General features: G+C 42.9%; 1 protein-coding gene across 2 annotated transcripts in view; it reads right to left on the bottom strand.

Moving 5' to 3' along the window:
- Positions 1–17,996, bottom strand: part of LCP1 (lymphocyte cytosolic protein 1) — a 200,284-nt gene extending 182,288 nt beyond the window's left edge. The window contains exons 1-2 of one of the 2 annotated variants that reach the window (XM_069205394.1): positions 17,888–17,976; positions 8,600–8,674 (exon numbers count right to left, since the gene is read on the bottom strand). In XM_069205394.1, the coding sequence (XP_069061495.1) occupies positions 8,600–8,627 (28 nt within the window). In that variant the 5' untranslated portion in view covers positions 8,628–8,674; positions 17,888–17,976. Of the gene's footprint in view, positions 1–8,599; positions 8,675–17,887 lie in introns of both variants that reach the window. The other variant, XM_069205396.1, reaches the window with a different exon arrangement.
- Positions 17,997–18,289: the final 293 nt, after the last annotated feature.

The raw sequence follows: 18,289 nt of genomic DNA, 5'->3' as shown, positions 1-18,289 counted from the left end.
TGTGCGAGGGCACTGGTGGTCTGTTGTTTCTGCGGTGCCTACAATTACTTATATAGGTGTTCAGCATCACTTCACACTTCTACTGTTTCTAATTAGGAAGTGTTTTATGTACCATGTTTAGGGATGCTCACTGAATCACTGTAGACACCTTGGAAACATGAAAGGATGAGTGGGCCATGTTAAGTACGTACTGATGATCAGTGGGTTATAGGCAAGTTCCAGCAATGACCACTTAGCTTACTCAGCCACCTTCCTGGTGTCTACCCACTTCTCTCTTTGTCCATTTATATGTCCCTGCAATAACAAGATTGGATACTGTGTTGCCCTCTCGTGGTGTTTTTTTCTCAGAGCATCTTTACTGATTTCTCCACTTGCTTATATTTCCCAGAGCTCCATCCAGAGAAGCTATCTGTATTCTCCTGGGCTCCACTGCAGCATCATTTCCTATTAGCCATTCTATTTGTTCATATTTTATAGGTTTGAGAGATCCTACTGTGCTTAGTAGGTTTGCTAAGTCTTGGAAGTAAACAATGGAAATAATTTGGGGAGGGGGGTAGAGGCATAAGAACTTGCTGTGTGGCATTTTTGATTTGTCAGAGCAAACCGGTGAAGGAACACAAGAAGGAGCCATCAGGAGAGGTAATGCAGTCACTGGTATACTATTGTGGTATCTGTCTTGTGCCGCTCTAGACAAAGCCCTTGAAAAAAACAGTGGGGTATCTCTAGAGCACTGTTAAGTATCCATACTCTGAAGACACCAGTATGGAATCTGTAGAGTACAGCTGAGGACCATACTCTGCACCTACCAGCATTGTTTCTGTGCAGTGCTGCTCAAGAAGCATAGCTTGAGCTTTGTTCATGCACATCACTTCAGAGGAAACCGCCCTGAGGATACCTAGACTATCTTCACAGTAGTGCTTAAGAAATCAACGCAGTGTCAAGACACAGCGCCTTGAAAACATCTGTTCTGGACAATAACCTGAAAGGAGCACATGTAAGGGAACATTTGCAATGAGCAAGCTTTCCAACCCCGATCTGAAAAACTATAAGAGCACTAATTTCAAATCCTTGCAGCTGAATAATACAATAAGAGAATCCACCCACCACTCAGCAATTTGATCGTGCTGGTGGATCCACTATTTATCCTTGTTGAGATCAGCTCGAGAGAGAGGAGAGCCGCGCCACCTTCCAGTTTCCAGTGCCAGCATTGCCTGCCTGTCCTGCACAATGCTACTCTCTACTAGAGAGGTACGTGTGTCACGCTCCTGTTCAGCTCTCCAGTCCTGGTGTATTTTTAACTTCTCTCGGACTCCGTCTCATCCCACTGTCTCCTCTACTCTATTTAGCCTTCCCCTTGTGACTCACATCCCTCCACTGTGTCCACCCCGCCTCTCGCCGTCCTGTCTCTCTCCCCCCATCTGGAGAGAGAGCAGTGAACCTGAGTGTTTCTGCACAGCACTGGGGTAGCAATGATTCAATGGGTCCTGATGCAAGCTAGGAAAACGGGCCCACCTACTCCCTTTCAGACAGTAAGACAGTCATAACTGGGGTTCAGGGGCCCTTCGAATCCCGGGCCCTCGTAGCATTGCTCTTGATCCACTATCGCTGTACAGGGAAACACATATATTATGTGTCCTGTGCAGTGACGGCCACATGACTAATACTTTTGCCATTATTTTCTCGCCTTGCTGTCGCCCACCTGGGAACCCCGAGGGCCTCCTTTCCCTGTAATTTGCTCTGCGTTCCCTGTTCCCCCTGTCTGTCTCTCAACTCTCATGCCGGTCTCTTTTGTTGCACTGAAGGAACGAGAAGAAATGCACAGTGAACGCGAATATTACTGCCCTGGGATACATGTGACTTCTATGATGCGATGGGAGGCTTGCACTGCAGTTGCCTTTTGTTAAATACAAGTGCTTGCTTTGCTGCCTGTCATTCTGCTTAGATTCTGTGAAGAAGGGAAAATTACAATACTGCTGTCTCTGTTCTGTGCGGAGTGAAGCTTCCATTTTTGCTGTCAAATCTGAGCCTGCTCTGCGAGGGAAGGAAACGTTCACTACTACTGACAATATCTACAGCTTAGGGGATAACCAGGCCTAGAACCTATAGGGCTAACCTAAAAGCAATTTTGTATCTCTCACCAGCACTGGCACAATTGGCATCTCTGGAGTATTCGTGCAACACCACTAACATATTACATTTAAAAAAAACAGCCACATATCTGACTAGCACCCATTGTGGCAGCCCGTCAAATTGAGAAAAAGAGAATCTGCCATGTTCAGTAGGATCCTTTGGCCCATATTTATACTTTTTTTGCGCCGCATTTGCGTCATTTTTTGAAATTATAAATATGGCCCTTTGTTTCTCCAGGGCATGCAATCATTTTGCAGAAGTTTAATCGCGGAGTGTGTTCTTGTATGGTATCCGCATAGCTTGTTTTGTCACACTGTTCGATGGCAAACTATTGTCCTGCTATAACATTTCCACAATATTGATGAGCACAGCATTGTGAAGGTTACCTTGGTGGAATACTGTCCACACCTGTGGGCACGGGCATTTTCTCTTGACAAGAAATTAATTCTTGGAAATAGTTGCTTTACACTTCAGTAAGAGCTATGGCTTTTCGGCCATTTCGGTACATAAATTGTGCTGGAAAATGTACCACTGTACCCTATTTTTTTTAAAAACGTCTTGAGAATTGTGCTGGAAAATGTACCACTGTACCCTATTTTTTTTTAAAACGTCTTGAGAATGGGTGGGGATTTCCTTGGGACAGCTGGCCTTGCTATTTTGCATGCAATATAGTGATATAATCTTACGCCCTTCAATTTTCACCGTCACCACAGAAATCCCCTTTCAGTCAAAGATTTCAGAAAGACGTTGTGATAAATGATATTTGAGCCTGTCAACAGATCTAATAAAATCGATGCTTCACCGCCAACATCATCAGCTAAGGTCCTGAGATCATCTATGGCTCAAAGCACAACGAATTTGCTGCAGTGACAAGGTCGAAATTGTGCTTGACAAACAGACGTCCAAGAGGCCTTTCTCCTGCAAATGAACTGTAGCTAGCCCAAGACTAGGTTTTCCAGCAAGTTCCCCAGAAATAGCAGAAGTCAAACGAGACAGAAGTTGCACTAATCCAATGGATTCAAAGAAATGTTCTTTAAGCAACAGATTTGCTACTGTCCGCTTCTACATTTCAGCGAAAATAAACTGTGGCAACATCTCAGTTTTGAAAAGAGGAAACCAAAGCTTCATACCTTTGGCAGAGCAAAGATATTGCAGGCAACCTGAAGGCCCTCTTCCTTTAAGAGCGAGTGACAACTACTGCTCTGTACAGACGTAAAAATTCCCACACCTATTCCACATTGATGGGTCAAATGGGCTGTAGACACCACTGATATTGTAATTGTAATTGCATTTATAAAGCGTTTACTACCCCTGACAAGGCGTCTAAGTGCTTTTCAGTGAGTAGCACACTACTGCGGAACCCAAAAAGATTAGTGGTGGATTCGTATAGGGAAATATGAGTATAGTATTAGTGATAGTGTTAGGAAATATGAGTTAACTTGAGTGATAGACATGTGATTCTGTTAGTTGGGTTAAGTAGAATACTGGAGGGACAGAAGATTGAAGAATCTAGAAAGTGTTATTTGGGAGATGATAGTAAAATGAGGTTTTATGTGAGTAAAAGGAAAGATGAGGACGGGAAGAGTCTGCAGAAAGGATTAGGAAGATCACAGTAGTGAAAGGAGATTTGGGATGAGTCAAAGGAGAGATACAGGAGGGAGAATTTAATAGGGTTGTTTGGCAGATCATAGTAGTAAAATGATTTAGAAAGAGTGTTTGGGAGACCATATTAGTAAACTGAGGTCTGCGGTGAGTCAAAGGAGAGACACATGAGGGAGAATTTAGTAGGGTTGTTTGGGAGATCATAGTAGTAATCTGAGGTTTGGGTTGACCCAGGAGGAAAGACTATACGAACGGTTATTTTGGGGATCATGTACCAATGCAAAATCTTCCTCTCTAATTTTATGGAGGAAAGACCAATCACTCAAGGGTACATGTTTAACCGCATATGATAATGTTGGGGGAATCTTTGATTTATAGACCATAATAAGTTTTTGAAATGTCTGCTTCCAATTAAAAAACGTTTTTTCAGTGCTCCAGAATGAGCAATCGCCTTAAACATCTGTTTGTCTATGTGGAGTGTATGGCTAATATTGTGCGAGAACATTCTATCTAAATAGGCATATACCTTTAGACATTCCAAATTTTAATTGTCCAGCAAGCAGTTATGTTAGTTTAATCTGTCCTACGTTAAATAATAATATTTTGCTTTTCTGCGCATTTATCATGATAAAATGTTCAACAGTGAAATAATCCAATGCCTGTACATTTTGTTTCTGGCCGATATGTGTGAGGTTGAATAAAATCTAATTGTTAGCCTATAAAAGAGCATAGCAGTGGATAGTCCCTAATTGTGGGGGGAAATTATTGCCATTATTCGAAAAAATCTTTGGTTTAGTATTGACTCTTCCAAAAGTAAAGCAATGAATGGGCTATAATTTAATTTTACATGTTTGTGCAGTGTTTTGGCTTAAAAGAGGAACGCTATAACTAACTTGTCAATGTCCTCATGAGAAAGTAAAAAAAAACGAAAGTTAATAATTTCAGGAGTCATTCAGCAAGGCAGTACAAAGTGAGAAAACAAGCTTTGTTCAAAAGTGGATATATAATGCAGCCTTCTCTAGTGACACACTGAAGGGATAATGTTATTCTTCAACCTTCTTAAACCGTGCGTGAAAACAAGTTTTATTCAACCCTTGCACGGGCCTTGTTTTATTTTGTGCAAGTTAAAGAGTAGTGTGAATGTGTAACATGGGATGCATTGGAATGCTCTGAGCATATTTGTGGTAGTGACTGGGTACTCACAAACATTACCACAGTGGCCAAAACATATGGTCTGGGGTGTGACTGAGGGCCACATGGTGGCGCACCTGCGGAGGTGGGGTTTAAGGGGAGGTGAAGTATGTACATCTAGTGGCTGAATTGCACAATGTGAAATCAGAAAACCTGGGATCTATCCCGGCTTCCCCACATGACCAAATAGTGTGATCCTAAACTATTGTTTTATTTCATTTTGCCTCATTTTCTTTCTAATATCAAATAAAAGATGAAATCAAAATATAGAACTTCAGGATGTGTGCTTTACAGAACCACCTCTTATGTTTGATTTGATAAAATATAATGTTATCCATGTATAATAGCAGCCAAGGCCACCCGAAGGGTGCACACAACAGCTGACTGAGTTCACTATTGGCATTGTTGTAAGTGCGCGGGGAACCATGAAAGTTTCTAAATACTTATGCATGATAATGAAATAAACTTTTTGAATTTTGAAGAGACTAGCATATTTTTACATTTATTGCAAGATGTCTTCTAAAATGATGTTGCTAAAGTTGAGTGGTGCAAGACACCTTTTCTTCTCTTCTTTTACTACAGTTAAAGAGAAATAAATGTTGCCCCGTTTATTTTGCATCTTTTTCGATGTTAGTGCTGAGTCAAGCAAACAGCAGCCTAGTGCTCTGTTGGAGTTCTTGTCAACAAAGTACCGTGAAATGTTATCATAAAGCTTCTGATAAAGTAATACATTGACTTGTTTGGCCAGTGGCAGCTGGAGCTCAGCTAATATGTGGAAAAAAATGACTAAAGTGATTGGGGGCCTACCACATATGATCCGAGAAAAAAACATTTTGCCCTCCTTGATTTTTCCTTTATATGTGGTGACCACTGCAAGATATCCTCTTTTCAATTCAGCCGCATAGCCTTTTCACCGTTTTCTTTTTGGTCTGTGTACTGTAAGTTCAAGGTTTATTAATTCAGTGGACACCTCAGGGTAACTTCTCCTTTTTGAGTATCAACTTGCTTAGGTTACTTTTGAATAGGGGTGTTATTGATTACCTAATGTAATAGGTCAGGGGTCACTAAGTCAAGGTTGAAATCTTTCCAGTTGTGTGAAAGATGGTAGCTGGGTTTTCTGTAACTTTTGGTATTTTAAGCGCACTAATGTTGACTGAGGCCCCAAAATAGTCCATACCTACAAAAGCAATTGGCTTTACACGTGGTCTGAAAATTTTGATCCAAGGGCTTGGCTGACAACATGTATTGTCAATTACTGCGTTTAGTAAGTGCCTCTAACCACATGATTAGCATAAACGATTGCCCAAACAGCGGTTTTGTGAGCTATGCCCAGGAGATTAGCGAGTTCTGAATTTGGAAGTCAATAAACCAGAAGAAAGTTCAAAAATATAGTTCCTTGTGTCAAACAGAATCCCATTGTTTCTGTACCTTTGTGTGTTTGATTCTTGTCAATTCATATTAACAAATAATGATGCCCACTCACTGTGACCATGCCTTAGGACCAGCATGCCCTGTCCTTCTTCAAATTTAAAATTGGAAAGTACCAGATCATCTATCAATGGTATGGTGTCATCTAATAGCTAAGGTTACATGAGAAACGCTATTTCAATATCATACAAGGCTAAAACATCAGCAATTTAAAATCCACGTTGCACTGTGGACCTCACTTTACACAGATTTAATTTAAGATGGAAATCTCTCCTACGTTCCCCTCAGGTGAATGAAAATATTTGTCTCAGTGGTTTCAGCTGGTGTACATGTTCTACTTTTGCTGCCTTGATATTGTTCAGTGGAAGCGTAGAGAAGACAACGAGAATTCAGGAGTGTACGATTTTTTGGTAAGCTCACTATTAAAATGTACCCCAATGTGTCATGCACAGACAGACGCAGATTGGAATGCCTTTGGCGTCAAGGGATTTAAATGGATCATAACTGCTGAGCAATTCACCACAAAGGTTGGAGTTTAGATCACGAAAACAAAAAAAAAAAGATGCAGCAATGTCACCACCAGCCTACTGCAAAGAAGGCTGTCATGATCATGAAGCGTAACTGATGTTCAAAATGTAAATAACAGTTCAGCAGTTGTATAGGTAAAGTAAGAATGTCAGAAATGATGGCACGCTGCAGAAGTGAAAGATGGTCTGAGAAATATTTTGAATTGTTGGACTCTGTGACTGAAATGGCAGAAGAAGTAGCAGTGTGGTTATCCCAATAAACAAGCAGCAAATATAGCTCTACTAACACAACCCACAAGGTCACATGAAAATAGAGGTCATAGCTTTCCCTTGTACATATGCCAGAATTATTCCAACCACAACACCATTGTCTCCAACAGCTTCCCCATATCTTTTTCAAAGCATTCTGCATCATCTCCATGGAGATCAATTCCTGCACCGCAAGCAACCATGATGAAGATTTCCGTGGGTAGAATCAAGATGTGCAGGAGCAGCAGTATTGGCTAGTTGGAAATGAAAAAACACGAGGGAGAAGACTTGCTGGCAGCTTTTCTCCTGCTATACATCAATGGGAAGGAATTCTGTCTCAGTCCAGATCCACAAAGCTCAATCCCTCCTCCAAATTGGGCAAAAGTTGAAAGATCCTCCAAGCATTGTCTAATTTCAATGTAGAAACCAGATCAACAGACCCCTTTGAAGAGAGTTCTCTCACCACACTCCTGCAGCCAGAGAGATCCTGTGCTGTCTCTGGCTCCCATCTTGTTGTCACATGGCATCTCTAGTCTCACCGCCGGTTTGTAGACCCAGTATCATCTGCCTCTGCACGCTCCTCCCTTCTGCCGCACTATCTAATTGATCTGTAATACCTGCGCAATCTTAATTGTATTCGAATATGGCTCTCCGTTGCCTAATAGCAAGGCTCATGTTATGAAAATTACATGCACTAATGGCTTTTTGGGCAACACGGATCTATTAGCATCAGGACTATGGTTATTTGGGATTACCGCTGAATAAGTGGTTTGTGGAATCGAGGATACTATCCTTGAAAGCTTGAATCTGGTCTAGAGAGCAAATAGTTTTTTCTATATTGATATCCAGATTTTCCTTAATCAAGTTAAGACTCTGGTAGGGTGAATATTTGTTAAACCGGTGAAAATCAAAGGTTGCAGAAACTATCCAGAATAATAACTGAAGTCCAGGTGTAAAAAGACATATAATACTGCTTGCATATTGCAAAATACTCAAGTCTACCTTGAACTGTGAGTTTTACTACTAATACTAACTCATCTTAGCACACCCAAGGAGTCTCCTGTGGCATTTGCCAAGATATCTGCAATTGACTGTCATGCAAGTACACAAAATCTAGTCAGTTATCTTTCTAAATGGATGGAATAATTATCAACAAAGCTGGCATATGTAACATTGTATGTAATTTGGTGACACAAATATTCTTTGATATTTCTTAGGCCTTCCGTTTTTATATGCTAGGCAGTCTGAGAAGTTAAAATCACGCATTGGGATATTTTTAGATCATGCTCCCTGAGTTCTAGTTCCACAAACATCTGCATCCTTTAAGGACTTTCTTTGGAGTCTGTGGGGACTGTGACAGAGAAAAGGAAATATATAAGGGATGTAAGTTAAATACCCCTGATTCACATCCTCAAGGACTCTCAGATAGTGAATGATCTCTCGAAACTAATGAAATAAGAGAGTTAGCTTACCTGCTAAGGTAAAGGCATAGATTTGCATTCAAGATGCCTTTCCGCCCAAGAATTCAGACATACTTCTTGGAATCACTGTGAGACAGAAGGATGTTTCAGGTTAAATAAGTAATCATTGTATTTTGATGTGAGATTTTAATGTTGTACGAGTGGAGTATTTATTAATGGCATGGGTAGCTTGCAGTGTAAGTGAAAGCATGTTTTCTTGTGCTAGGTGGGTACCTCATTTTACGTGGGATTAAACAGGACCAAACCATCAAAGGGAGAATAATAATGGCTTTCTCCTGTAGCATCTTATCTGGTCCAGAAGGGTACGTGCCATGCTTCTCGTCTGAATTTGTTGCATAAGAAAGGCCACATAAAACCTACGGAAAACAGAGTAGCCCTCCCGCATTCGTTTGTATGAATGTTCAAGACTATCAGTCCTCTTGACTTGACAACACGAACATATATGTGTAATCTGGAATGAGCACTTAAAACCTGTTCATCCCATCTGAAATGATCATGAACTATGAGGAAAGTTGAGCATGATTGGCTTATCGACTTGGTGCTAGTAACATTAACATTATGGGCACAGGCCCTAGTCTCCTCTTTTGGAACATAGGTTAAAATGAAAGTTTCAACCTACTCAGATCTATGGACAACGGACTATGCGGGAGAAGCAAACTAGGTGTACTAGAGAGCGCGATCCTTTGGCAAAGTGAGCAAAACTAAAACTTGTTGTATTGTTGTTACTGCACTTTCTCATTTTTGGCATAAAACACGCTCAATAGATTCTGTTGATTTTCTCTGATTACTCTACAGTGTTCAGTGCTTAATTTGTGCTTGTTGTTTCCGGTGCGGAGCACCGGCTCTTATTTGTGAGGGCCGGCGCTTATCCTTCTGCCTCAAGCATCTGCTGCGAGAAAAATACGCATATGGGAAAGACAGAGGAAGGAAAAAATAAAAAAGCGTCACAAAGGGAGAAAGTAGAAAGCTGCTGGAGTAAACTGAAGGGGTAGGGAGTGGCTTTAAATGATTGACGAGACCGAGATGGTTTCAGGATTAGGCCCCTCAGTATTCCACGGGCCCACATGTAATTGCAGAAGCCTTGAGTTTAAGAGGAGGGGTTTGGGCAAGGGGAAGTTTTTATTTACAAATTAAGCACTGACAGTGTGTGAATACAATGCACCACTAATGGGCAAGAAAGTGGTACCAATCAGGTAGGAACTCAATGTCTATTTTTGGTTTAGGGTAGAGTGTGTAGTTGATACGCGTTTGCTGTACTGCATTAAGCAAAGTTAATGTCAATAATGTTTTCTGTGTAAACGCACTGATATATCCACAAATGTCTTAGAGGTTGAAGAAAAGTATGAGTGAGTGAAAAACAACGAGGGGTGTAGGTTGGGTGCACACTTTGACCTTTGAATGTGCATGATTGCCTGACACTGGAATGGTTGCACACATTATGAATGTGACAACAAGAACAATAAGAACATAAAATCATTAAAAAACAGGAGAACAAGAAGGTATATCCTACTCAAATAATTAATGTTCCCTTTTCTCTACCTACGGAAAACAGAGTAGCCCTCCCGGATTGGTTTGTGTGAATGTTTGGAGTGAATGTGACTGGGAAGAATTTGTTTAATAGAATAAGCGATTACATAAGGATTCTGGTGAATCTAGGGATTTGAATTGGTCCTAAGGTAAGCCACATAAGCAAAAGCCGGAAAAAAGGTGGCTGAAACATGTAAACTAAAGTAGATGCTCGAGTAATAGAACCTCGAAAGCATTGCCTCCCGTTTTTAATCCTCACACACAGACCCAAATTCACATTTGAAACTGGAATACTTTGTAGACAATTTTATTTTTCAAGACCCCTTCTAATACACTCAGTGCTCCCTCAAGGTTGTAAGTACGCCCAGGTATGGTCAGTATTGGGGAGAACTCTGAGATGAAGCAGGCCACTGTATTGATCAGTGGGTGAGAGTTATTTAATACAAAATAAAGCGCTTTTTCTCCTACGTAGATTTAGGGAGCTCTTAGTGCAACAACTAGTGGGCTTATGTAGGAGGCTGGCCTGGCTTTTAGTGGGTACCAAGGGGTACTTACACTCTGTACCAGGTCCAGTTATCCCTTATTAGTGTAGAAGAGGTGTTTCTAGCAGCTTAGGCTGATAGAGGGTAGCTATAGCAGAGCAGCTTAGGCTGAATTAGGAGACATGCGCAGCTCCTACACTGATGCACAATATCATAAGAAAACACAATACACAGACATACTCAAAATAAAGGTACTTTATTTTTATGACAATATGCCAAAAGTATCTCAGTGAGTACCCTCAGTACGAGGATGCCAAATATACACAAGATATATGTACACAAAATACCAAAAATATGCAGTAATAGCAAAAGGAAGTAATGCAAGCAATGTAAAGTTACAGTAGATTGCAATAGGAGCACATAGGTATAGGGGCAACACAAACCATATACTCCAAAAGTGGAATGCGAACCACGAATGGACCCCAAACCTATGTGAGCTTGTAGAGGGTCGCTGGGACTGTAAGAAAACAGTGACGGTTAGAAAAATAGCCCACCCCAAGACCCTGAAAAGTAGGTGTAAAGTGCACTTATATTCCCCAGATAGCACAGAAGTCGTGATAGGGGAATTCTGGAAGGAAGACCAACACCAGCAATGCAACCAAAGTGGATTTCCAGACCTTAGTACCTGTGAAACAAGGGGACCAAGTCCAAGAGTCGCGACAATGTCGAGAGAGGGCAGATGCCCAGGAAATGCCAGCTGAGGGTGCAAAGAAGCTGCCACCGGATGGTAGAAGCTGTGGATTCTGCAAGAACAAAGAGGACTAGGAACTTCCCCTTTGGAGGATGGATGTCCCCCATCGTGAAGAAGCTTGCAGAGGTGTTCTCACGCAGAAAGACCGCAAACAAGCCTTGCTAGCTGCAAGGGTCGCAGTTAGGGTTTTCGGATGCTGCTGTGGCCCAGGAGGGACCAGGATGTCACCACTTGGATGAGGAGACAGAAGGGGTGCTCAGCAAGTCAGGGAGCCCTCACAGAAGCAGGCAGCACCCGCAGAAGTACCAGAAAAGGCACTTGGAAGAGGAGTGAACCAGAGTTCACCCGAAGACACAAAAGGGAGTCTCACGACGCCAGAGGACAACTCAGGAGGTTGTGCACTGCAGGTCAGAGTTTCGGGGACCCAGGCTTGGCTGTGCACGAAGGAAATCCTGGAAGTTTGCACAGGAGCCGGAGCAGCTGCAAATCACGCGGTACCCAGCAATGCAGTCTAGCGTGGGGAGGCAAGGACTTACCTCCACCAAACTTGGACTGAAGAGTCACTGGACTGTGGGAGTCACTTGGACAGAATTGCTGAGTTCCAGGGACCACGCTCGTCGTGCTGAGAGGGGACCCAGAGGACCGGTAATGCAGTCTTTTGTTGCCTGCGGTTGCAGGGGGAAGATTCTGTCGTCCCACAGGAGATTTCTTCAGAGCTCCTGGTGCAAGAATGAAGGCAGGCTACCCCCAGAGCATGCACCACCAGGAAACAGGCAAGAAAGCAGCAGGATAAGTGATACAAGGTTGCAGTAGTCATCTGGCTACTTTGTTGCGGTTTTGCAGGCGTCTTGAGCAGTCAGTGGTCGATCCTTTGGTAGAAGGTGAAGAGGGAGATGCAGAGGAATTCTGATGAGCTCTTGCATTCGGTATCTAAAGAATTCCCCAAAGCAGAGACCCTAAAAAGCCAGGAAAGGAGGTTTGGCTACCTAGGAAGGAGGATAGGCTAGCAACACAGGTAAGAGCCTATCAGAAAGAGTCTCTGACGTCACCTGCTGGCACTGGCCACTCAGAGCAGTCCAGTGTGCCAGCAACACCTCTGTTTCCAAGATGGCAGAGGTCTGGAGCACACTGGAGGAGCTCTGGGCACCTCCACTGGGAGGTGCAGGTCAGGGGAGTGGTCACTCCCCTTTCCTTTGTCCAGTTTCGCGCCAGAGCAGGGCTGGTGGATCCCTGAACTGGTGTAGACTGGCTTATGCAGAGATGGGCACCATCTGTGCCCATCAAAGCATTTCCAGAGGCTGGGGGAGGCTACTCCTCCCCAGCCCTGACACCTTTTTCCAAAGGGAGAGGGTGTAACACCCTCTCTCTGAGGAAGTTCTTGGTTCTGCCTTCCTGGGCCAGGCCTGGCTGGACCCCAGGAGGGCAGAAACCTGTCTGAGGGGTTGGCAGCAGCAGCAGCTGCAGTGAAACCCCGGGAAAGGCAGTTTGGCAGTACCCAGGTTTGTGCTAGAGACTCGGGGGATCATGGAATTGTCTCCACAATGCCAGAATGGCATTGGGGTGACAATTCCATGATCTTAGACATGTTACATGGCCTTGTTCGGAGTTACCATTGTGACGCTGTACATAGGTAGTGACCTATGTCCAGTGCACACGTGTAATGGTGTCCCCGCACTCACAAAGTCCGGGGACTTTGCCCTGAACGATGTGGGGGCACCTTGGCTAGTGCCAGGGTGCCCACACACTAAGTAACTTTGCACCCAACCTTCACCAGGTGAAGGTTAGACCTATAGGTGACTTATAAGTTACTTAAGTGCAGTGGTAAATGGCTGTGAAATAATGTGGACATTATTTCACTCAGGCTGCAGTGGCAGGCCTGTGTAAGAATTGTCAGGGCTCCCTATGGGTGGCAAAAGAAATGCTGCAGCCCATCGGGATCTCCTGGAACCCCAATACCCTGGGTACCTCAGTACCATATACTAGGGAATTATAAGGGTGTTCCAGTGTGCCAATGTGAATTGGTGAAATTGGTCACTAGCCTGTTAGTGACAATTTAGAAAGCAGAGAGAGCATAACCACTGAGGTTCTGGTTAGCAGAACCTCAGTGAAACAGTTAGTCATCACACAGGGAACACATACAGGGCACACTTATGAGCACTGGGGCCCTGGCTGGCAGGGTCCCAGTGACACATACACTAAAACAACATATATACAGTGAAATATGGGGGTAACATGCCAGGCAAGATGGTACTTTCCTACAGCTGACTCCTACTCTTGATTATTATAGTTCCTTTCCAAATACAAAAGATTTGGAGAATGTTGCCGTTGGTTTTAGCAGCCATTCACCAAACGTTTCAAACGTTTTCGTTCTTTTGAAACAAACTCCCAAAGTTGTAGTTTGTTTCAGAAAAAAAAAAGCAAGAACCCACGTATGGGGAGTTTTCTCTAAGGATGTGGGAGTCATTATTAGTTTTTCTGCTCCTCACATCCAAGCGGAGATGGATAGAAAAAAAGACATTACACAGTCCACCCTAAATAGGGAGGGTGGTGCAATTTCCTTCTAAAAATGGCTTCTCCTTTGGCTGGACAATGGAGAACGTTTTTGGTCAAATGAGTTAAGGGGGGTTCATTTGACAGAAAGCTGGTGGTTCACCAGGGTCTGAATGAGGCAGGCAGACAAACGTTTTGCTGGAGAGGGTACTGTGACACATTTACAACGCTGTCCAGCAAACTGTAAATCTGGCCCTTAATTCAGAAGGGGCCTCATCGAAATGATGAGATCTGAGGCAAGCATGAGGATATAATTGGCAAAAAGAGTCATTACCATAGAAATTGAACCCACAGTAAATGATACTTTGTAATTTCTCATTTTAAAGTTGACCCTCAGGATCAGATTTGTAATAGGCCAGATTTTCTCAGCCTCTGGAATTACTGTCATCTTCAGTAATGGTACCAGCAGGGATGGGTAAATACCAGCCCCCATTATAAGGACTTTAGTAGCTGTATGAAAGATTCAAATGTGGCTTTGCACTTCTCAGTATACATTGTGACTGACCCGTCCACATTGAGAGCTACAAAGGGATATTAAAACTCGTTTAATACTGATCTATAAGTTGATTTTTTTATTCACGCTGTGATTCTGTGAAAAGTTTTGCAATTATAATAAGTGCAGGGTCACCAGTGCTCAATATGAGCAGGTGGGTGCTGGTGGGGGTCAGCAGCACTCATTTTGGGGACCAGCACTTATGTTTCCACATCAAATGTTTCCAGAGATCAAGAGAGGTAAAACACACAAACCGGAAAGACAGAGGAAGACAAAGATGGAAAAGCCGTCATAAAGGGAGAAAAACTGAATCTTGCAAGAGTGAGATGAAGGCGCATGGAGTGTCTGGTAGTGAATTAAAGGGGCAGGAGGTGGAATTGAGATCAGTGCTTCCCATCCTATTTCCAGGGACCCCTGGGGGTCCGTGAAGCCTCCTCAGGGGATCAGCAACTGCTTAGAAATGTAATAATATTCATAGATTAGGTCCCCATCTTTCAGTAATGACTCATTGGGGGATCCCCGGATTCCAATAATTATTCTGTGGGAATCCAGGGGGTCCAGTAATGATAAAGTGGGGGTCAACAGAAGTCAAAACGTTGGGAACCACTGGTCTAGATGATGCAGCCGTGGTGTTCTGTGCGCCTACGTTAAATTGCACCGGCCATGGACTTCTGAGCAGAGCTTCGGGCGCTGGCGCTCTCTCTTTCACATTAAGCACTGGTGGTCAGCAACACATTGTACGCTGATCTGGCTATATGAAAGCCTTTACTTGATTAAATAAATTATGGGATTATTGCCTTCCGGGAGTGTGTCACGAAGATGCAAATGACAACATGTTAACAGTGTGAAACCTCAGATGCACCCACAAATATTTCAATGCTAATTGGCAAAGAGGAAGAGCTCCACTCGACACTTCCTTTTAGCTGCAGTGTTACCACAGCACAAGAATGGAGTCCGTGGCATGAAACGTGAAGAAACAAAAAGCAGCAAAAAAAGGGGTTGTGGTGAAGATGAGGAAATATGTTCTGAACTTCGTAAAAAAGGGAAAAGGCACAAAACGTGTGACAAAATATAACGAGTGTGCTAAAACACAAGATGTACAGCGTGAGTGAGAGCAGTGACAGACGTTGGTGAGCCTCATGCGTGTGTAATGGCAGTGAGTGTGGAAGTGGCCACACGCCTATTCCATGTGAATGTGTCTTTTGAGGTCAGCTGCTCAGGAGAAAGTTATGAGTGAAGCTGATTGATGTGTGAAGGTGATGGGCCATTGGACCAAACAGATGAGTGTGAAATCACACTGTGTATTCATGGTGTTGGGACAGTTCAGAGTGTGTGTGTGTGTGAGTGTGTGTGTTCTCTCTGAGGAGGACTTCACGAAGCAATTAGCCTTTTCCAAACCACCCCACCTTGCTTCTTTACTTCCTCTCTTGTGTGAGGCTGTAGAGGCCTGCTCTGAACTTTTGAATACGGTTCCTTGTTCCAAGATGTAATTAGACACTGATATTTTTTTAAATAACCTGCTTGTAAGCAACATCTACAACGTGTTTGTTTTACAGGTCGGCATTCACACAACATAGTTAACACATTATGCTCGGTAGCAGGTGCACCTACCTGCACTCAGAGTACAATGTCAATATACCAAGTGTGCATTGTTTTACTGATGAGACACAGTCAGAGTGTATGATGCCTCAATTCAGTCAGCTCCCATCAATCTCTTTCACAGTTTTTGTTTATTTCTTGGCTTTTGGGCACACGACATGGATGTTGTGGTAGCTAAGCAGAGTTTCTTGGTGCTTCAGTAGTGCGGGTATAGGTACGGATGATGGGCCTGGTGTTCTCTTTCTGGCATCACTTTAAGTTAACATTGGTGTCTTAGAATTCTATCAAATTTCCGCAAACACGTTTCAAGCTCACTGCCATGCTTACAGTCTTTCATGCAAAGTCTACCGCAGTTTGAAAATTCTTCATTTTGTTATTTCTCTTCGCTCACAGTACCCCAATGTGATCTGAAGTGGTTACAAGGCAGTCTACTAACACTGTGTAAGACACTAAACAAACAGACAGAACCCCTTCATCCCCCCAAATCCACTTTCTTAATATTCGGGGAAAAAACACCGCAGCTTCACTTTTTCACTTTGTTTAAACTCTTATGAAGAAGAGCTTAGTCTTACTATGTTCGACTGCTGGACAAGATTCTTAATCAGCCTCCATAACTGGTTCAGTACAATCTTCTCGTTCTCAGTCATATTCAGATCTTCCCATCGTTGATTCCAGCTTAGCCAAAAGCAACTTGATTTACACTTCCAACCAGTCCTTATGATCCCACATCCCAAATCGACCCTCTGACTCCAATTCTCTTTACTCCACTTTAAGACACATCTCCCGCACACCTTTGAATGGAAGAATATTGCACTCGACCCGAGAGCACCAATACCCGGCCCATCTTTAAACCAGTCCTCAAAAACAGCTGATCTTGTGACGATCCTCAACGCCAACTTAACCAGCCACTGACTAAAAAAGCACACTGTTCCACATTTCTGTGTTTAGGTCGTATAAAGACCATATTTCAGCGGTGCATTGGAATATGGAAAATATTTCATGGGTCGAGTGAAATATGGGTTCGTCATCATTATGGTGAGTAACAGCTCCAAAAAACTCTGCATAGCATCGCTGCTGTCAATTTTTAATCGACTTTCTATTAATACAAAGATACCAAAAGCTGAACATCCTAAGTCCAACCATGCCCACTGTGAGCTGTACCATGCAGAGAACAGCTCGAACAATGTGTCTCGCATACCCACAGAATGTGTGTTTTTATCAAAGCAAATTATATTTTTTTCTAAAATTCTGCTTTCTTAATTGAACAATTATCTCATATTGTAACAACAAACAACCAAACTCCACAGTCCTCTAATAAAGTTACTGTTTTCAATATAATTTTCCGGTTTAAAGAAACACCCCTTTCAAGCCATCTCTCCTAAAATAAACATGTAATACACAAGGGGGCAATGGATAACTTGATTAATACGGTCTTACATTGGCAGACCTTAATTAAAACACGTATATACTGAAAATGTGACTTTTTGCAAACAATGAATCTAAATTGCAGGGCTTCTCCAAGATTGTGAACCGGTCACCGTTCACGTCTTCATTATTGATATTATGTTACTGGACTCTTACATGGAACGGAAAATACTGGAAAGCATGAAGACGACAGAAGTCTTTCAAAACTCTCACTTGAGATAGCGCGAGACGCTATAGATTGACTGATTCAATCCCCGTTACAGCTTTGCAGCTTCTCACTACCTGCTGTTGCACTGGCTGACCACAAACTTCCTGCGCGCGCCAACTGCTACTGTTTTATCTTAAAATGGAGACCCACCCCGAGACTTACAGGTGCCCTCAGCAGTACAAAATCCTGCCGCTCCACAGCCAATGGAAGAAAAATTGAAAATGTTTTTATCAAGTACATTTACCTGACTGGAGCTGCAAGGAGGAAGCTGCAGCGGGCAGGCCGGAGAGCGTCTGGAAAGCCCTCGTGCTTGTTCTGTCAAATTCAACAACCTTTGGTGTGAGGAGCAAAAAAGGAAGTGACACAAGTGACAAAACCTCATCCTGGGGAGAAAAACGATTTTGTCTTTATAAGGACATTCTGTTTGAGAATAGTCAGCTTTTAAACCCCGCCCCTACATCACCAGATTGCACATCATACAGATACTACTTCCTCTCCAGCATCACCAAAAAATGGAAGGGCATTGAGGCATCAATTAATTAATGTTCCAGTACCCATGGTTTAGTTAACTCGTTAACACTCAATAACTCACCATGAAACTTTCTTGCTGTGAGATAACAATCCTCAGATCTACAACAAGCCTGTG

The sequence above is a fragment of the Pleurodeles waltl genome, chromosome 8 (assembly GCF_031143425.1).
Source record: "Pleurodeles waltl isolate 20211129_DDA chromosome 8, aPleWal1.hap1.20221129, whole genome shotgun sequence".
In the NCBI taxonomy this organism is placed as follows: domain Eukaryota; kingdom Metazoa; phylum Chordata; class Amphibia; order Caudata; family Salamandridae; genus Pleurodeles; species Pleurodeles waltl.
The sequence above is the reverse complement of the archived record's forward strand: the minus strand, read 5'-3'. Positions and strand labels throughout refer to the sequence as shown.